Consider the following 19,826-nt stretch of genomic DNA (forward strand, 5'->3'; position numbering starts at 1 on the left):
ACACAATTAAGCCTATGGCTCACCTAGCACAGTTTCCTATCTCCAACAGTGGGAAGTATGAGAAGCCCCATGGAAGATCACAAAAATCCAATGAAAAAAATAATATCATAAGTCATCTTCAGTCTTCAAACTGAAATAACAGAGCATAAAAGGCTTCCTATTTTCTCAGTGTCCCCTGATAGCTGTGGATATTGTACATATCATGTATGTACAACTGAAAAACTTTCTAACTTCTGTTGCAAGTGACAATCTTCCTTGCTACCACCCAGACTCTTATTAAAAATGAAAGCCAATTAGAAAGCTCATCTCAGGTAAAAGAAGATAATGACCTCTCTCAGTATTATTGAGTTTTTGAAAGACAAATGGAGAAGGAAGACGCCCCACTATGACTTCTAGGCTTTTTTATATCTTTATTTTCCTTTGTTAGAAATTTCCTGAATGTGTATTGAAAACACTAGAGCAATGAACTACAATACATCAGCCCAATTCTAAAGATGCCTATATACAAAAAAATACCAATCAGATTTCCTTCATTCCACAAAAAAATGTGACAGCTTTCATTAAATTTAATATAATTGGTCAAAGATACAAAATACACTCTTTATTAGTTTTATACACTTCAGTCTATTAAACTACAAATAGCTACAAAACTTAGACATAGGTAAAAAATTGTATAGAATAGTTGCAAAGTCAATTGTGTGTTTCAGTAATTGGCTGTATTGAAAAATGTTTTTTCTACTCCCTTAGGTATGCCAAAGGCTATCCTCCTTACTCTCCTTATATTGGAAGCTCTCCCACATTTTGTCACCTTCTGCATGAAAAAGTACCCTTCTGTTGTCTAAGATTAGATAAGGTAAAAGGAGTTTCTGTTACTGCATGAAACTGCATTTGCATTTGTCTTTTGCGTCAGTTAAATTCTGGTTTTAGCTTAGAGATAAGCTTTATTTAGTACCTACTAAGTTTTCACACCCTTTTCATCACCAAGTATTTGTTTATGTCTACTCAGGTCTGTATCGGGTCAGCTGATACAATTTTCTATTTCTAGTCATAAAACCCTTCAATGTCACAGCTAAGTCTTTATTCAGGCTGGGAGATGAGGGGTTGGAAAGCTGCCTGGCAGAGAAGGACCTGGGAGTATTGGTTGATAGTTGGCTGAATATGAGCCAGCAGTGTGCTCAGGTGGCCAACAGCATCCTGGCTTGTATAAGAAGCAGTGTGGACAGCAGGTCTAGGGAAGTGATTGTCCCCCTGTACTTGGCTCTGGTGAGGCCGCACCTCGAGTACTGTGTTCAGTTTTGGGCCCCTCACTACAAGAAGCACATGGCTCTGGATGCTTGAGAGAGTCCAGAGAAGGGTGACGAAGCTGGTGAGGGGTCTGGAGAACAAGTCTTATGAGGAGCGGCTGAGGGAGCTGGGATTGTTCAGCCTGGAGAAGAGGAAGCTCAGGGGCGACCTTATCACACTCCATAGGTACATTTAAGGAGGCTGTAGCAAGGTGGTGGTTGGTCTGTTCTCCCATGTGCCTGGCGACAGGATGAGGGGGAATGGGTTAAAGTTGCGTCAAGGGACTTTTAGATTGGATGTTAGGAAGAATTCATTTACCAAAAGGGTTGTTAGGCATTGGAACGGGCTGCCCAGGGAAGTGGTGGAGTCACCATCCCTGGAGGTCTTTAAAAGACGTTTAGATGTAGAGCTTAGGGATATGGTTTAGTGGAGGAATGGTTAGTGTTAGGTCAGAGGTTGGACTCGATGATCTTGAGGTCTCTTCCAACCTAGAAATTCTGTGGTTCTGTGATCGGAACTTCAGTTTTGACTGCTTTAGCCTTCTGAATTGGTCTGGTTTGGTTTTGTTGGTGGGGTTTTCTTTTTGTTAGCGAGAGACTCTGACCCTTGGAGATCTGGAGAGAAAACGGGTCGAGGCAGGGTTGCATGGGGCAGCCTTTCTCTCTGGCAAGCCAAACGGCCTGGGGGGGAGCCAGCCCCAGAAAAGGGGGCCCTCAGCCCCCCCAGCCCTCGTCCTTGCTCCACATGAGGGCATCTTCCAGGCCTCTCCCAAGGCAGCTGCCTTCGGCCTCGCACGGGCCGCTCCATCACAGAGCTTTGCTGAGGTCACAGTGGCCACCAGCGGCCCCGCCCTTGCCCCAGGCCCTATAAAAGGGGCCCCCCTGCCACTGGCCCACCACTTGCTCAGCGATTTGGTCTTCCGAAAGCCAGCGGCTGAAGGAAGGCCAGAGTTACGAGCAAAGCGAGCGCAAGGCGAGCAGCAGCCCTTCTCAGTGCGAGGACAAGAAATTGTTCCTGGGACCACTGAGAAGGATGTCTGGCTCTGCGTGGATGCGCCATGGGTCGAGGGCCAGCACCTCCAGCACAAGAACCATCAGTGCCCAGGAGGTGTCTGGTGCCCGGCCCAGAGGCTATTATGATAAACATCATTGGAGCCGAAGCGATGCGGGGAGCAGGCCAGCCCCTCGGATGGACACCAGCAGCAGGCCTGGGCCTAGCCGGAGGTCCAGCGATGACGGCAAATATAGAGAGCATGGGTTGGAGGGCCACAGCAAGCGGAGCTGTGCCCGCCGGACGGAATATGATGCAGGACCCAGCCGTGGCCAAGGGACAGATGACAGCAGGAACTCCGTGAATGAAAATCAAGCGGAGAATGGAATGGCCCCGAGGCCCGGAACTGGGAGGCGTCCTGGTGCGGCACCGTGGCCAGAAAATATGCCCAGTGGAAGGCAGCCTGTGTGGGCAGTCCCTGCCAGGGACTGGCTCGTCCTCCAACCCGCAGAGCCCATGGAGGTGGGTGCACAAGATGAAGAGGAAGCGATGGAAGTGGACCCACCTCAGCCACAACAAACATGGGACTCCGCCGGCAGCTCTCTGAAAAGTGTCATCAAGGAACACCGGCACCTGTGCAAAAGGGCTCGGCCAGCTCCCTATTCCGCATCGCCTAGGCTCCACTCCAGGCATTAGCCTGGAGACAGCTGGCAATAAAGACCTTTGCCAATTCTCAGGGGTTGTGTGAGTGCTTCTTTCCCATCCGGCAGCCCTTCTGTGACAGGTGGCAGCCCTTCTGCGCAGAGCCTCGAGGAAGAGCACAAGAGAGGCCCCAGCTCCCTTCGGGCTGCTGTGCTGGGGTGACAGGAGGAGTCCCCAGGAACCACCATGCGCCTTTAACATTTGTGAAAATAAACCGAGGGGTGAAAACAGTAGTGCGTGAGTGATTATAGCTGGCTACTTTCTTATATTAGGAGTGAGTTTCTATAACTGAGTAATTGGTAATGACAGATGTGGAGAAGGCTGAGTTACTCAGCAACTTCTTTGTCTCTGTGTGCACTGGTAGAAGGGCTTCCCACATCTTTCATTTCCCTGACCCCATAGATGGAGGCTGGGGGAGCAGAGTCCCACCCACTGTAAGCGAAGAGCAGGTTCGAGACCAGCTGATGAAGCCAAAGAGGTACAGGTCTACGGGACCTGATGAGCAGAATCCCAGGGTCCTGAGGGAACTGGCTGATGGAGTTGCCAAGCCTCCCTCCATCACAGCAGAAAAGTCCTGGTAGTGGGGTGATGTCACTAGGGAGTGGAAAAATGGAAACGTCATGCCCCTGCTCCTCAAGAATTAAAGAACTGAACAAAGAGCACTGCTCTTCAACAAGTAAAACAATTAGGAGACATTACTTCTCAGAAGAGCAGTCAGGCAGTGGGACAGGTTGCCCAGGGAGGAGGTGGCGTCACCGCCCTGGGGGTGTTCAAGGCAAGGTTGGACGTGGTGCTTAGGGACATGGTTTAGTGGGTGACCTTGGTGGTAGGGTGATGGTTGGACCAGATGATCTTGAAGGTCTTTTCCAACCTTATTTATTCTATGATTCCATAGTTTAATTCCAATTTGGTGGAATTATTATTTTTTTTTTCCTGTTTATTCCAATTGAAAAGGACTTTCTTGCTCTGACTGTGAGCATCCTAAAACCCCTCTCTGTTCCTTGCCAGCAGGGCAAGGGATTTACGGGATGGTATCTCAGTTATCTGCGGAGCAAGAAAATTGAAATTTGGCTCTTCTTTTTGAATCTATAGCTGTCTTTTCCTTCTGTGTGTCATGAAATCTGCCATATGGAACATGCTTTGGGAAACTGATTTAAGTGTTGGTGAGTGATTTGGTTCAGATAAGTTGAACGGAGTTCTAGGTGTTTTTCACACTTCAGGTTGAGTGCCCAGGTCTTTTTGATTATTTTGGGCAATCTAGAAACAGCAGCATTGCTGTCACTGCTAGCCATGAGATTCTTTGGGCATCGGAAATGATACTGCAACATGCTGGACCTTTGAAAAACCAGGAAAGAAAGAAGAGTGCGTAGTGTCTTACCCCCCAAAAACAGAAGGCTTTGACTGCTACTGTGGCTGTCTTATTTTCAAAGAAGCTTGTAATATTAACAAATACCAGGAAATAAACTATGGTTGCTACAGAATGTAAGGATTTATCTTAACTGATGCTCTATCTTAGCACAAATAAAATTTGCAGGAATAAGGTGGTGGTGAGGGGGAACATGAAGGGTAGAGGTTAAGCAAGTATAAAGTAGCATCCTTCTCGTTGGCTGTCTGCCAGTTCGTACCCACTGAAGATCTGGCCCAACTTGCCTCTAGTCTGTTTTCCATGTTAGAGGGGAGCCAACTTTCCTCCCTTATTCTGGTTTACCTTTTACTTCACGTAGTGTTTCCTGCATTACCCAGCGAATTGTAATTGTAATTTGAGTCTTAAATTTGAGTCTTGATGTTTGAGTCTCAAATGGAGGCATGGAAAGAAATGTCAAGAGCCGTGTAAACAGCTTTTCCCTAGCCCCGTGAAATTTGAGGGCATAATTTACCCTTTAAACTTTTATATTTGCTTAGGAGAAGCCTTTAGCTGTATGCATAGTAAAGCGTTTTCCCCATGCTATTGTTGGATCACTGTGTCACTACAAGTTGATAGGTAGGTAAGATGACCTGAGCCTGGATTTCTACTGTGGAGCTTACAATATGTGACTGCTTAATTGAGTTCTTTTAGTTGTTTCTTTGCCTGATTTCAAGAGGAAACTAGTACTTCTCAGTAGAAAGTAACCTGGTCTTCTACCTGAACTGTTTACATCTGAAAGCTTTACAGGGCACAGCTTGGACAACTTGGATGCCTAAAGCGTGACAGAACAGAACCAACCAACTCTAGTCTCCTGGAGAACCTCCCTAAGGATAGGGCACTTCTACTCTTCGAATCTGAATCGTTTAGGTTGGAGAAGACCCTTAAGATCATTAAGGCCAACCATCTGCTTAGCACTACCAAGTCCACTGCTAAACCATGCCCGAACTTCTTTACCAAAAGGGTTGTTAGGCATTGGAACGGGCTGCCCAGGGAAGTGGTGGAGTCACCATCCCTGGAGGTCTTTAAAAGACGTTTAGGTATAGAGCTTAGGGATATGGTTTAGTGGAGGACTTGTTAGTGTTAGGTCAGAGGTTGGACTAGGTGATCTTGGAGGTCTCTTCCAACCTAGATAATTCTGTGATTCTGTGACGATTCTGTGATTCATACCCACTGAACTTTTTTCTTATTTTGATTTTAGGGGTGCCAGCATAACTACTATGAAGATGCCAAAGCCTATGGATTCAAAAATAAATTGATTATAGTTGCAGCAGAAACTGCTGGGAATGGCTTATATAATTTTATTGTTCCACTCAGAGCTTATTACCGACCGAAGAAAGAACTAAATCCCATTGTATTACTCCTGGATAACCCGTATGTAGACTTTAGAAATATTATTCTCTATTTCTCTATTTATTGTTCTTTTTTTTTTTTATGATAACATTTTAAAATCATTTACCATTACTTTGATAGATGATCACTCTTCACATGACCAACTTAAAATCAAAAACATTATGGCACGTATAAGTTTGCAAAGTTGGTTACAAAAAATAGTACCCTATACGCATTGTCACGTACAACATTGACTTTCTGCTGACTGTAAAAGGTCAAAATTTTTATGTCCTTATTGACTGCTGATGTTTCAGTGCTATTTCTTAAAACACCTCAAATAAAATGAATAGTTCCTAAAATTAAATAACTTCATAACTGCTATATAAAGATCAATCCGTGCAACAGTTTTATAGCTATGAAACAGCACTTCAAACCCTAACTTTAAAAAAGGCACTTAAACATCTGGACCAGCTAAGAATATTAATAATTTTAGACAAGATAAGCAGTTCTTTAAGCCACTAGGACCCACCTCCCACCCCCCTTTCTCTGTGATTATATAAAATCGTGGAAGAAGATTAAAACCTCAAATATTGTTGTAAATACCACATCTGTATGGTGACAACTGGAATTATTATTAGACAAATTCTCTAGCAAGACTACTTCACTTACAAGTTCACATTGAATATAAGACTTTTTTTGCAGCACTTTGGTGCAAAAACCACAATTTGTATGTACAACAATTAAGTATGTACAACCACAATTTGGAAGACATGCAAATAGAGGTTAGCCAGATGCAGAATATTAGAATAAACTATGACTTAAAGAAATGATAGCAACAGAAATGTACAGATTTTGATTCCAGACTGACACTTGTTTGCATATATATGTTCTGGTTTATTATAAGTGATTTTTTTATGTAAAGATCTTCAGTGAAGTATCCTACCTAGCCTCAAACAGCTCTTTAATGTATCTATATATGCTGGTGTTTGCAAAACAAACGTTTTATGTTTATATGTGTCATGGCATAAAATTTAAATTAAAAATACAAGCACACAGTGACCTCTAGTGTCTTACAGTGCCTGAGTTATACTTTAACATTGTTGTGATATTTTACAGCTAAAAACACTTTTCATAAGCAGAAATTAAAGTTGTGGTTGTTAAACTAATACCCTTAGTGTTGCACTCTCTACACAGCATTTTCTGTGACTCCTCCCATCATTCAGTGAGGCTGCAGAGGCCTAGCTGAAAAGCCAACGTGCTTTTCATACGTGCACTAGGCAGAATTCATGCTGCCATTCAAGTCAATTGGAATTTTTAAATTACTTCACTGGACCTAGGAATTCAGCTACTTTTGACAAAAATATCCGTGCCTTGTTGCTATATTCTTATTTTCTGTTTATTGTAGCAATTTATTACAGTATGACCATTCTGACATATATCTCATGTTTTAAGATTTCACTCGTTTCTCAGTATGTAAAAAGAAAGCCCCTAAAACTTCTGAAGAAACAATAAAATAGTATTAGATTTCATGTTCTGTTTTAAAAATAAGGTTTCCTCTAAGATTTTCTCATCAACTTGAGTAGTTACTGGCACTACTGGCACTAAAGCCAAATGATGATTCTACTTTTAAATACTGCTAATTCATGCATTGGAGTATAACTTGGTAGTATGTCTTTGGAATCGGTCATTCATTTTTATATTTGAAATTGTACTGTGCCATAAAATTTCTGATTTAAGAGGTGCATTTATTAATATAAGCATGTTAATTCTGATCATTCTTTACAATTACAGAAAACTGTTAATTCACAGCTTTCTGCAAACCTATCTCCTTTTTAAAGAGATAATACTGCCAATGTCTTTAAAAAGTTTATTTTTTATTTTGTAAAAAAATCACATGCTAAATCACATTGAAGTATTTTAGAAGAGATGCTGCTGTTGTGATATTGTGTTTCATTTTGTAATCCCATCTGCTGCTTAGGCCAGATATGCATTTTCTGGATGCAATCTGTTGGTTTCCAATGGTTTACTACATGGTGGGCTCTATCGACAAGTAGGTGAAGTAACTGTTAGAAAACTTAACATTGTAGTGCTCAGTGGTATGTTCTGTGTATTGTCAATGCATGTTTAAATGTGTCTTGTATTTGAAGATGATCTATTTGCATGCATAGTTTGTGTCTGTGTGCAACAGTTTAGGATTTCAAGTTTCTGACTTCTGAAGGATACAGTTAGTGAAAAGAATGAGAGGGAATGCAAGTTAGTATCTTCAAAAACAAAACAACAATTTATTAATATGTATCTAGAAATTGACAGAAAATAGCCCTGATTCTAGTGTCATCCAATACTTGTCAGATTTGTTTGCATTTACAGACTGGGGTTTAGCAAAGATAGCTATAGAATATACTAAAAATGATAATTCTAAATGTATCCAACAGTCCTCATTTTCTGCTACATAAAATAATCACCTAGTCCTGTCTTCAGAAATTCTGCTAATACATGTTCGCATCTCTAAGTTTAGCCACATGGATTTAACATAAAAATCAGGCAGAAATGAATGGATCAATTGCTCATTAGCATTTTACTAATGTCCCTTGTATAGAGTGTCAAATCAAAGAAAGTGGTTTACTTCACTACACAGCTAATAATACTGCCCATAATACTCATTCTCCAGATGGAAATCAATCACTTAATTTGCTGTCCTGAATTAACAGAAACCATTTTTTCAGAGAAAATTCTAGAGATTCAACATTTTTCAGTTTCAACCTGTTGTAACAAGAGCTTTAAAACTACTTGTAATAGTGATACAGTTTCAGATTTATTTTGGCAGTATCACAGTCATTGTGAGATTTTCAGTGAATCTACAGAACTGTTTTTCACTTTCCAGATTTTTCTCTAACCCAAAAAGGTATCTTGAGTTGTTAATAGCTACTTCTTCATCTTTTTTTTTTTTTTTAAATCTCTTAATTCCCTAATAATTATAGAAAATTACCTAATAACTAGAAAAAAATCATACCAGCAGAATAATCAAATTGATTCAAAGTATTCAAAGTAATTAATAACTCAAAAATGTTTGTGTTTTTATTAACGTGGGGAATTCAGTTTAATACAATTCACTGAATTTATTTCATTTATTTCAAGGAGGAAATCACCAAACCCTTCCCTAAATGTTGCATTTTATTTTTATTTTTTTAAGAGCTGGATGCCTAAAATGGCCGTGTGCCATCTTTAAAAGAAGTGCTTATGCAGAGTTCTCCAATCTACAGTTATACTAGCATGTACAGTTGTACTTTAAATCACTTTAAATTCTTGCTACTATAACTAGTCAGACTCTGTAGTTTATTTTTTGACATCTATTTTTGTCAATGACAAGACTTAAAAATATAGTTCATACTTATTCTGTGTTTTCCAAAATGTGTTTTTAAATCACATGCAATTATTAGAACCTGATCATCTTTAGCTAAGAACTACAATTAAAAATACCCAGAGTTCCTTTCTTATTTAATGTCTATGCTATACATTTCCTAAGCATTTAAAGATGCCACCTACTGCCTTTTATATCGCAATTATATTATATATTTGTTTTTGAAGAATATGTACAAAATGTGAGATAAATACCTAGAATTTCTATCCTTTTCCTTATTCCAAAATTTCAAAGTGAATTTATAATAGGATATGGAAACCTCGGAACCTTAGAAGATCAATGAGAAAATGAAAAAATGAATCAGGATGGTAAAGACAATATTATAGATAATATCAATTATAGAATCACAGAACCATTGAGGTTGGAAGGGACCTCTGAAGATCATGTAATCCACCTCCTCTGCCAATCACAATCACCTAGAGCACATTGCACAGCATGGCATCCAGATGGGTTTTGAATATCTCCAGAGAAGGAGACTCCACAACCTCTCTGGGCAACTTGTTTGAGTGCTCTGTCACCCTCACAGTAAAGAAGTGAGCTCTTATATTCAGGTGGAACTTTCTGTGCTTCAGTTTGTGCCCACTGCCTCCTCTCATCCTGTCACTGGACACAACTGAATAGCCAAATGAAAAGCAAATATAATAACAAAATAGCTTTTCTCTTTGGAAGTAAACATGAGGATGCAAAAATTTAGCTTTCAAATTTCCTCTAGAAACCATGAAATACCCTGCTCATTTTAACTTAAGAACTGCTATGTTTCTAGCAGACACACACACACACAAATGTATGCCATCACAAAAAAGTCCTTCCTAAACTCTTCAGAAAAGTGCTTAGTTTCTATGGAAAATGTTATTGTTAAAATAACTGAAACATGCTTCATTTTGGAAACAGACACTAGTTGCCTGTGATTGTTTCCTTTGGTTGAGCTCATAGGAGGTATTAAACAATATTGGAATATATTCACTATTCCAGCAAGGTGAAAAGTTTTCCTGAAGTACATCTGCTCCTAAACACATCATAAGAACATTGTAACTACATAAGTAAACCTAAAAGAGGAATCTCTTAGACATACTGTTATTTTTTGTTTGTTTTTTAATTAACATTTTGAAAAAAACAGTTGTGGGGAAGAGCAACCCAAGTCATTTTAGGTCCGTTTATTGCCAAAAGTAACTACAACAAAGTGAGTTGTTGAAGCACATAAGGACATACAGTTTTCCCACATTAGTGTTAAAGGCTTATTTTAACAATATGAAATAGTTTTATCGTTTTAGCAAAAGAAGAGGGACCATAACCTACTGAAATACATTCTGTATAACTTCAAAGTCAAAATGATTATTCATATTCTATTCTATCAATTCATTAAGATGATACATTTAACACAGACTATATTGGAGGTTATAGTATGTACATGGAGATTCAGGGAACCAGCAACTCAGCATGTGATTTACCAATACCAACCATCACTAGTCTTTCAAGTGTTCCATATTTAAGTGACTTGTTTGTTTCTTTCTCCCTCTTTCTCTACACAAAAGCCTAGATGACTTACTAAGATGTGGGGTCACCTTTGCAGCTAATATGGTGGTGGTGGACAAAGAAAGTACGATGAGTGCTGAGGAAGACTACATGGCAGATGCTAAGACTATTGTAAACGTTCAAACACTTTTTAGGTAAGAGACTTTTTCAATCTATCTATACACCATTATTAATCATGAAATACCTAATAATGTGTTATATACTTAGATGAGAAATAATTCTTTTTTCTTTTCTTCTACTTCAATTTCTACTTAAATTGTGTCTCATATGGGCAAATCTGTTCACATAGCAATAAATCTTAGCAATAAACTCTTTCTTGGCATACTAAGATTTTCTTTTGAAATCTCAGATCATCCCAAAACAGGATGATTGATCACTTTTTAAAGTCAGTTTACAGGTTTGCAGAAAAAGAAAGAAAGCTACTCTTGAAGACTTAGGACCAAAACTAGTTGAGAAAAAGATTTTTTTTTCCTCAGTGCAGTCTTTTAGAGTAATGCTAAAGCCAATACTAAAACCAGATTCTTCTAAAGCAATAACTTCTAAAGCAGTAACCAATGCATTACTATGAAGTTAGTTATAAGTGCTTGCATTTTGCATACATAGTTTAGAAAAAAAAAAAAACTGTTTTGTAGGCACATTTGTGTAGTATTATGTATGACAACAAAAGACTAAGAACCATAAAAGAATGCTTAGTGACAAATGATCAGTATAGTAAATGGGCTAAGGAACCAGTTTCACAATGAAGAGCTTAAAAAAACCTGAGAACCACTCCTGATTAAAACTGCATATTCAATATATTGATTCAACAAGTACCTAAGTATACCAGTCACTTTAAACTGTGAAAAAGTTCTTAGTTGCTTACAAAAAAAAAAAAAAAAAGCACAAAAAACCTCACAAAACCATATGTGTATATAAGCACTATACAGCCAAGTATGAAACACCTTCTTGATATAGAGGGTTCAGTGTCATTCAACACTACTGCCCTTTTGTGTGTCCATTTAACACGGGAGAGAGATGCACAGAAGTCTCTTGAAACTGTCAGTTTCTGAGAACTAAGCACATGAAAACAAGTATTTTAACAGATTTATTTTAATACATCTGCAACTACATAGCTAAATGCTGTCAGCATTATTGCATGTGCTCAGAAGGAGCAAAATCGATGTTGCATAGGAAATTAGTTCTGACCTGTTTTAACTTTGAGCTTAGTTTTTGAATTTGTATCTGATTTTAGCATAGGTTTGTTTCATAATCACGCACAAATTAAAAATTAAAAATGAACTTGATATGTGCAACATTCAGGTGTACTATTAACCATATCACATTAGGGTATCTCACTGAGATTTTGATATGCATCGCTAAATTTTCCAGAAACACTTCTTACCCTAAAATATAAAACAGAAATATAAACTGAACAACAATTTAGTAAGGACTAATTGATTTTTCCACAGTTGTGTTCTACCTTGTCAAATGCTAAAAATAAATAAAAAAGAAATCACAGTAACACCATAAATATCCAACTAGAACTTGCTGTATAATCATTCAGTTGTCTTGCACAATGCTTACAACTAGATGGCAGCTTTAACTCATGCATGAAACGTAAAATTCCAAGTATAGTTTAGTATAGTTCTAAGTCTGTCTTGTTCTTTTTGCAAACATCAAAATAAATATAAGAGTTAATATAACTTTTCTAAAAAATTTCTAAACTTTGTAAAGTATTGTATTTTATATATTTTTTTAATTTTTATTTTTTTTCCTAGAACACATGCAAAACATTCACTATACTTTATGTAATATCAGAGTTGAAGAAATAACTAAACTTCAAAAAGAAGCATAAAGTAGTGGCATTTACCTGTTTTGCAGGATAAACTACCTAGAAGACAGAGGCCAAGGCTGAATCTCATTGATTTGATTGACTCAAATCAACCAATCTCATTAAGAACTGTGGACAGGCCTGAAAAGATGTTGCAAGTGTGCTGTAATACTGTTTGGCCTAGGTTGCCATTTCTAATAAGTGTGTTCTGACGTTATTCCCTGATTTACATAAATTAATCTTGCTTTTCCAGAAGGGTTGTTTTCCCCCCTCAACTCCCTTTAGGAACTAGATGTATTGTTGACAAGGTTATTAGCACCTTTAAGGCTAGAAATTGTTCCATACCAATTAAAGTTGTGACACTAGCTTATCTGACTTAATTATAGTTAAAAGGAGTGAAGAAGTGTGACTCAGTCATACAGAATTATAAAGGACTTTTTTAATCCTTTAGACAGAAAAGAACTAAGGAAAAATTACAAAAATAAAAGTACAAAGAGAAATTACCAGTTTGGGGCTGTGTCCTAGAGATGCTTTTCACTTCTTGCTGTAAAATTAGCCACCAACCATTGAGTTCCTATTGATAGCCACAAGTCTACCTGAGAAAAATAGGTTTCTAGCACAGACTCTCTGCCTAAGGAAAGAGCATTTATTTACTTTATATTAATGGATTTAAATGTTGGTGTTTGGGAAGTCCTGATTAAGTTCTTATAAGCTAGCATTCTGATGCCTATGTTTCAAATACTACAAGAAGTATAGCAGTATCTATATAATCTATAGCAGTACATCTAACAACTAAAAAGTTCAGCTGGGATCTGGCAATCAACACCAAATGAGGTTCATCTATAAATGAGGTTATGATGGCATTACATAGTTCATCATCTTGGCTCAGGAAAAAACTAAACGCATCTCTCACTTGTCTGATTCTCAAATACCATTTCAACAGCAACCCATGTTTTCCATTAGACTGATCAAGGCTTTCTCCTCCCAGTCCAGCCATTTACTTTTACACACACACACTTTTATATTATATATATTTATATTATATATATATATAAGTATACACATATATATAAGTATACAATAATATAAGTATATACTTATATATATATAATATATATATTATATATACACACATATATATTTTTATATATAAGTGTATATATATATATATATATATATATATATATTAAAAAAAAAAACAAAAAAAAAAACAGAATGGAATAGAGAAGAAGAATCTTGGCACAGAATTGGCCTGTTCTGGTGCTGAAAGCTTGCAGGCAGTGCCTTACACCAGGGACAAGAGGCAATCTGGCTTTGACAACCTGGAAAGTCTTTTCCCCTAATTCTGCTAGAGGGCACTTGAAGTATGAATTTTACCAATAGCAGGTTTGAAACAGATTTCCTAACCAAAGTCAGTTTTTACATCTTGGTGATGAACTAAATCAATTTTTAACAGAAATCTAGTAAATTGCAGATTTTCTGCTAGTTGTATAGATTTTATCATTAGATCAGGTGTTCAATTTACTGCTACTCTTAGTGCGAAATGTTATACTGTTATTTGTCAAACCTGAATGCCTGTCCTTTAAACACAGCAGTACAAAACTTTTCAACCAGCAGAAGTTTCAGTAATTATTCACAATATGATGCAGAATTCATGCAAAAGAAATCAGGATTTAAAGAGGAAATTTATTCCTCAGAACTTTAAGAGATTTGTTAAGCTCCTTAATAGATAAAAGTTCATACCTATAGAATATGACATTCTTAGGATTTTTACTTTTTAAACAGATGATACAAGTGAAGATGTATCACAGATGCATCTCAAGGGTATGGTTACTGTCTATTTAATCTGTGTATGCACTCCATTACTTAAGTGCTTTATCTTTAGTAGGTTATAGCAGACTGTGTAACTACTGCACCACTCAGAGTTAGTATCAGTCTGACTGTAAAAGCTAAGAAGCTACAGAAATTCCTAAGTGTACACAATGCCTTTTAGGGTACAGTGCCCACAAATGGTCATCATTAAGTGATTCAGATTCTCACCCAGTTTACCAGCTCCATTAACTTATCCTTATATAATCACTTAATATTTGGTTACTCACAGGGATGTAAGCGCTAAAATAACAATGGTTAGCATTTCTATCATCACATGATCATTAAAAGTCTACTTTTTAGCTTCAACATACCTAGAAAACTATTGGAATAAGACATTAACACGCATACTGGTAGGTAGCTTTTGAAATGTATTTCCCCACATTTAGGCTCTACTTGAATTAATATTTCAGTGAAGCTCCTCACACAAGACTGAAGGTAAAGACATGGAATTTATTTGACACTAACTTACTAAGTTCGGGTTCCAAGAAAACCACACAAAAACGGTCAATGAGCACTGTTTCTTATTGGTATAAGATGACAGAGTTAAAGCTTTGTGTCAAGGTCTGTTCAAGAAAGTAAAGGTCATATCTCACATCTTTGCAAGGGAACTCAACCACAGATTTCTCTGAGTTTGACAAATACTTCCCTGGAAGAGGAACTAGAACAGAGCAGCTTTTATTTTTTTAAAACAGACAATTGCTCAAAAAATCCTTTTCATCATGGAAGTGATTGTGTAGATGCATGAAGATACTGCCAATGTATGTATGAAGGCAGACAGATTTTAAATAGCAATTTGTACAAAATCTAGAGGTCCTGGAAGAAGAAAGCTTGCATCTCAGTATCACTAACCACTACTCCTAGACAGGCTGAAGTAATGTGCTGACAGGAAATTCAGAGAGAACGAACACAAGATACTAAGCACAGGAAGGAATAGCCTTGTGAAGCGTTGCAGGTTAGGGAGCAGCTCTGCTGGGAAGAATCTGAGGGGCTTGGCAGACAGCAAGCTGAGCATGGGCTGACAGCATGCTCTGGCAGCAAAGGCCAACACAACTGTAAGCCGATAGCATCTTGGGCTGTGTTAATAGGAGCATGGCCGGTAGATGGAGAGAAGCAATAATCCCTCTCTACTCAGCACACGTTAAACTGAACCTAGACATTGCATCCAATTTTCAAGCCTTGATACAGCAAAGACATGGATAAACTGGAGGAAGTTCAACAGGAGATCACAAAGGTGGTCACAGGCAGAAGCAGATGCCCTGTGAGAAGCTCAGAGAGCAGGATTTACTCAGCCTAGTGAACAGGGAGACAAACTTAACAGTCATCTTAGAACTTGAAAAAAAAAGGAAGAATGTAAGCTGAGACAAGAGAAGCTCAAACTGGATGTACAGAAAACCTTTTCCCTCTTGAGGACAGGCAAACTGTAGAACTACACACATAGGGAAGCTGTGCAGCCTCTGTCCTTGGAGGTTTTCAAGACCTGACTGGAAAAAGCCCTGAGCAACCTGGTCTGAACTCATAGCTACCCACGCTTTGAAGGAGGTGTTAGACTACAGGCTTCCTTGTAACGTGAATTATCCTTCAATTTTTCTACAACGACAGTTTTAAATTCAAAGTCACACCTGGAATACTGTGTCCAGTTCTGGACTCCACAGTACAAGAGAGGCATAGATACACTGGAGAGTCCAGCAAAGCACAAAGATGTTCAAGGGACTGAAACATCTCTCCTATGAGAAAAGGCTGGAGAGCTGGGACTGTTTAGCCTGAAGAAGCTCAGGGATGTCTCAATGCATACATTTTTACTGGGAGGATGACTGAGCACTGCAACAAGTTCAGCAGAGGGGTTGTGGACTCTCCCTCTTCAAAGATACTCAAAATCCATCTGGACACAGTCTTAGATGCTACAATATTCTCAATAATGCTTGCAAATCTTTGCTGTTTGCTATCTGTAGACCATCTGTTTGTATTCACCTATCAGTGACATTTATTTTTTTTTTTAAATGAAAAACGCTCCTTCATGATTGAATCATTTGGGAGAACATACTTTACAATAATGAATCACTGGCACTGAGAACTAGAGAAAGTCAGGCAGTAGTTGCCACTTAGAATTCGCAGATTCCAAAAGTAACATCCACAATACTCCAACTCATGGCGAGTAGCAAACAATGGCTTTATTCCCCATGATAGCACCTGAGTTTCTTAGTGGCCTGTAATCATTTTATCCCAGGATAAACAGTATTTTCTAGGTTTCTTTGTATAGTGAGGGGAAATAACAACATGCCAATCATTCTGGAATGATCTGATAACAAAGAAGGAAGCTTAAGTGATCGTAAAGCAATAAAATGTAACAGATTGTTTTTATCTGAATGAAACAGAGGCCAGGATGTTTTAGTCATTAATACTACAATTTTCTACTACCATATGTAAATAAATACTTTCAGGATCGGAAGAGATTACAAATACATGTCTAATTTTCTTAAGAGATTAATTTACAGAGGAAATAAATAATGAGTTCTAGTCCAAATAGTGTAGTCTTTGCATAGGATAACCTACAAATCTTTTTCCTTGTGAGATAGCTGAGGTTTGGGTCTTCAGAGTCAGCTTCATGAAAATCTCTTATTCAGCCAGGTCAGAGTTAAACTTCCTTCACTGTTTTTTGTTATTGAAAGTCTGAAATAGTGTTAACTTTGAAATATTAACACATGCAAAATATTTGTGAGAATACAGATATACATAAACATACATTTGCTCAGCAATTTTAAATTCCTACAGTCCCAAGAAGTGCTAATTCTAGTCCAGATTACTCACTCTGTAGACACAGACCATATAAACAGAACTAAAATTAAAAATGAAATAGTACATAAGCCAGCTGTAATCAAATGGTATAGTTTACATATAACTGGATACCAAGGAAAGGCTAAATAGTTCTGCATTTTTTATTTCCTACAGATTTCTATAATTTTAAAAATAATTAAATAAAAGCTCTGGTAATTAAGTAGTTCTTTTCTAGCATTTAAATAGAATATAAGCTCGACCTTCAAATATACATTTGCTTCTTTGTGAATTCTACAGAGAGTATTTGTAGAAGTTCCCTCTGCTATTATAACAGCTTTTCATTGTACCAAAAAAGGTGCAGTTTTCATGCACTTACTAAAAACATGGACATAAACACAAATCATAGCATTATATAGAGCCTTACACTTGTGATTTGTTGTAATTAGAGCTATAACTGTAACGTTCTTTTAAAATACAGGTTGTTCTCAAGCCTAAGCATTATCACAGAACTAACTCACCCAGCCAATATGAGATTCATGCAGTTCAGAGCCAAAGACTGCTATTCTCTTGCTCTATCCAAATTGGAAAAGGTAAGGAGATTTGCCCTTCTCCCCCTCCACCCCCAATGTAAATATTACTGTTTGAATACATTTTCTTATTTTTTCTTTCAAACAATTCTTCGAGAATAAGTGGAAACAGTGAAATTATTTTATGGTTGTAGCAGCAACGCAAAAGCAAGACAAACAGTATCACAATACCGGTCTGCAAATACAGATCTTTCTCTTCAGTCACCTTCTCCCTAGCCCCATTTGCTATTAATCTAGGTATTATTGCTAGGTTTTCTCACATAGCCTCCTGTTCTCATCACCTCATGAATCTTAGTTATCTTAGCAAATTTGAATTCATGCTGAAATCATTTTCATTATACAGAACTAAACATATGACTTCCATTTCCTAGCTGTACAGTATGTATAGTCCTAGATTCTGGGAGTAAATTTCAGATTTCAAGTATTTTCCCTATTCACTACATGATGTTGACATAGTGTTGACATGTCTTCACATACTAATGTAAAAAAAAAACATTTAGTAAATGCTTATCTTCACAGGCCAGCTCCAAGTTTCTTACATGGGAATGGAATTGTGTAAACTCAGCCTGCCTAGAGGCGATGGCCTAAGTTTTATAAGAATCAACCTTTAACTCAGTTGACTATCAAGTTACATTTTGATCACAAATACTTGGGTGATGTTTTGTGATTTGTCAGTCTTTGCCTGAAAGAGAAGGAAGGCTTCATCTCATTTAGGTGATATTCTGATTTGTACATAAAAGGGAGAACGACGAAGAAGCTAGACAAAAATTGTTACAGATAGACGAGCAGTTTGCATTAGGAGGCACATTTTTCATTTGTATTATGCCACTACCACTATCCATAAAGATTTTTACCTGTGACTCCTGCATTTTACGACTCCCTTTCCTCTATGGTAATTGCAGGACGAATAAGCTGGAACAGCACACCAGAAGGCTGTGCTGCCATTCAGCAAGACCTGTACAGGGTGGAGAGATGGGTAGGAGGAAACCAAATGAGGTTTAATAAGAGCAAGTGTAGAGTCCTGAACCTGGAAAGGAACAACCCGAAGTATCAGTACAGGCTGGGGGATGGCCTGCTGGAGAGGAGCTCTGAGGAGAAGGACCTGGGGGTCCTGGTGGACGACAGGTTGACCATGAGCCAGCACTGTGCTCTAATGGCCAAGAGGGCCAATGAGATCCTGGCGTGCATTAAAAGAAGCGCGGCCAGCAGGTCAAGGGAGGTGATCCTCCCCCTCTACTCTGCCCTGGTCAGGCCTCACCTAGAGTACTGTGTCCAGTTCTGGGCTCCCCGGTACAAGAAAGACAGGGATCTCCGGGAAAGAGTCCAGCGGAGGGCCACAAAGATGATACAGGGCCTGGAGCATCTTCCTTATGAGGAAAGGCTGAGAGACCTGGGTCTGTTCAGCCTGGAGAAAAGCAGACTGAGAGGGGATCTCATCAATGTGTATAAATAGTTGAGGTGTGGGTGACATAGGGATTTGGCCAACCTCTTTTCAGTGGTTCGCAGGGACAGGACAAGGAGTAATTGTCACGAGATAGAGCACATGAAGTTCCGCACCGACACGTGAAAGAACTTCTTCACGGTAAGGGTGACAGAGCACTGGAACAGGCTGCACAGGGAGGTTGTAGAGTCTCCTTCTCTGGAGATATTTAAGGCCCATCGGATGCCTACTTGGGCAGCCTGCTCTAAGGAAGCTGCTTTGGCATGGGGGTTGGACCCGATAATCTCCTGAGGTCCCTTCCAACCCCTTCAATTCTGTGATTCTGTTACTGGAATCATGCACTGGCAATTTAGAGTATCCAATGTCAACAGCTGAAAGGCCTTCAATACAGTGTTTCACCTACTGCAAAATTATTTTTTAAAATATTCCCTTAATCCATACAACTTAATGACATGGGGAAGAAAGAATAGGAATAACTTTTTTTTTTTTCCTCAGTGTATAGTATCTACAGTTGCTTCTGGACTATTCAATGGACGGTTAACATATCAATTCCAATGCAATGAAACCAAGATTTTAATCTCATTTCTCTCTCTTGCCTTATACAAGCTCCCTTTTTTACCCAGCACAGATACTGAAAATAGAAATATTATAACTTCTGTAATTTTATTTATTGCACAAATGCA

At 38.4% G+C, this 19,826-nt stretch overlaps 1 protein-coding gene and 1 long non-coding RNA gene across 13 annotated transcripts in view; one reads left to right on the forward strand and one right to left on the reverse strand.

Annotated features, from left to right (window-relative positions):
* Positions 1–19,826, forward strand: part of KCNT2 (potassium sodium-activated channel subfamily T member 2) — a 151,793-nt gene that overhangs the window by 105,735 nt on the left and 26,232 nt on the right. For 7 of the 12 annotated variants that reach the window (XR_011810866.1, XM_072041507.1, XM_072041508.1 and 4 more), the window contains 5 exons: positions 748–853; positions 5,580–5,752; positions 7,689–7,760; positions 10,661–10,795; positions 17,594–17,705. Coding sequence is in view for 11 of the 12 variants with exons in the window: in XM_072041507.1 (XP_071897608.1) it covers positions 748–853; positions 5,580–5,752; positions 7,689–7,760; positions 10,661–10,795; positions 17,594–17,705 (598 nt within the window). In the remaining variant the exon portion in view is untranslated. The remainder of the gene's footprint in view (positions 1–747; positions 854–5,579; positions 5,753–7,688; positions 7,761–10,660; positions 10,796–17,593; positions 17,706–19,826) is intronic. The other 5 variants (XM_072041509.1, XM_072041512.1, XM_072041513.1 and 2 more) reach the window with 1 other exon arrangement.
* The window catches only part of LOC110353704 (uncharacterized), a 526,570-nt gene that overhangs the window by 104,143 nt on the left and 402,601 nt on the right, over positions 1–19,826 (reverse strand). The gene's annotated exons all lie outside the window — the stretch shown is intronic.

Source organism: Anas platyrhynchos, chromosome 8 (assembly GCF_047663525.1).
Source record: "Anas platyrhynchos isolate ZD024472 breed Pekin duck chromosome 8, IASCAAS_PekinDuck_T2T, whole genome shotgun sequence".
Taxonomy (NCBI): domain Eukaryota; kingdom Metazoa; phylum Chordata; class Aves; order Anseriformes; family Anatidae; genus Anas; species Anas platyrhynchos.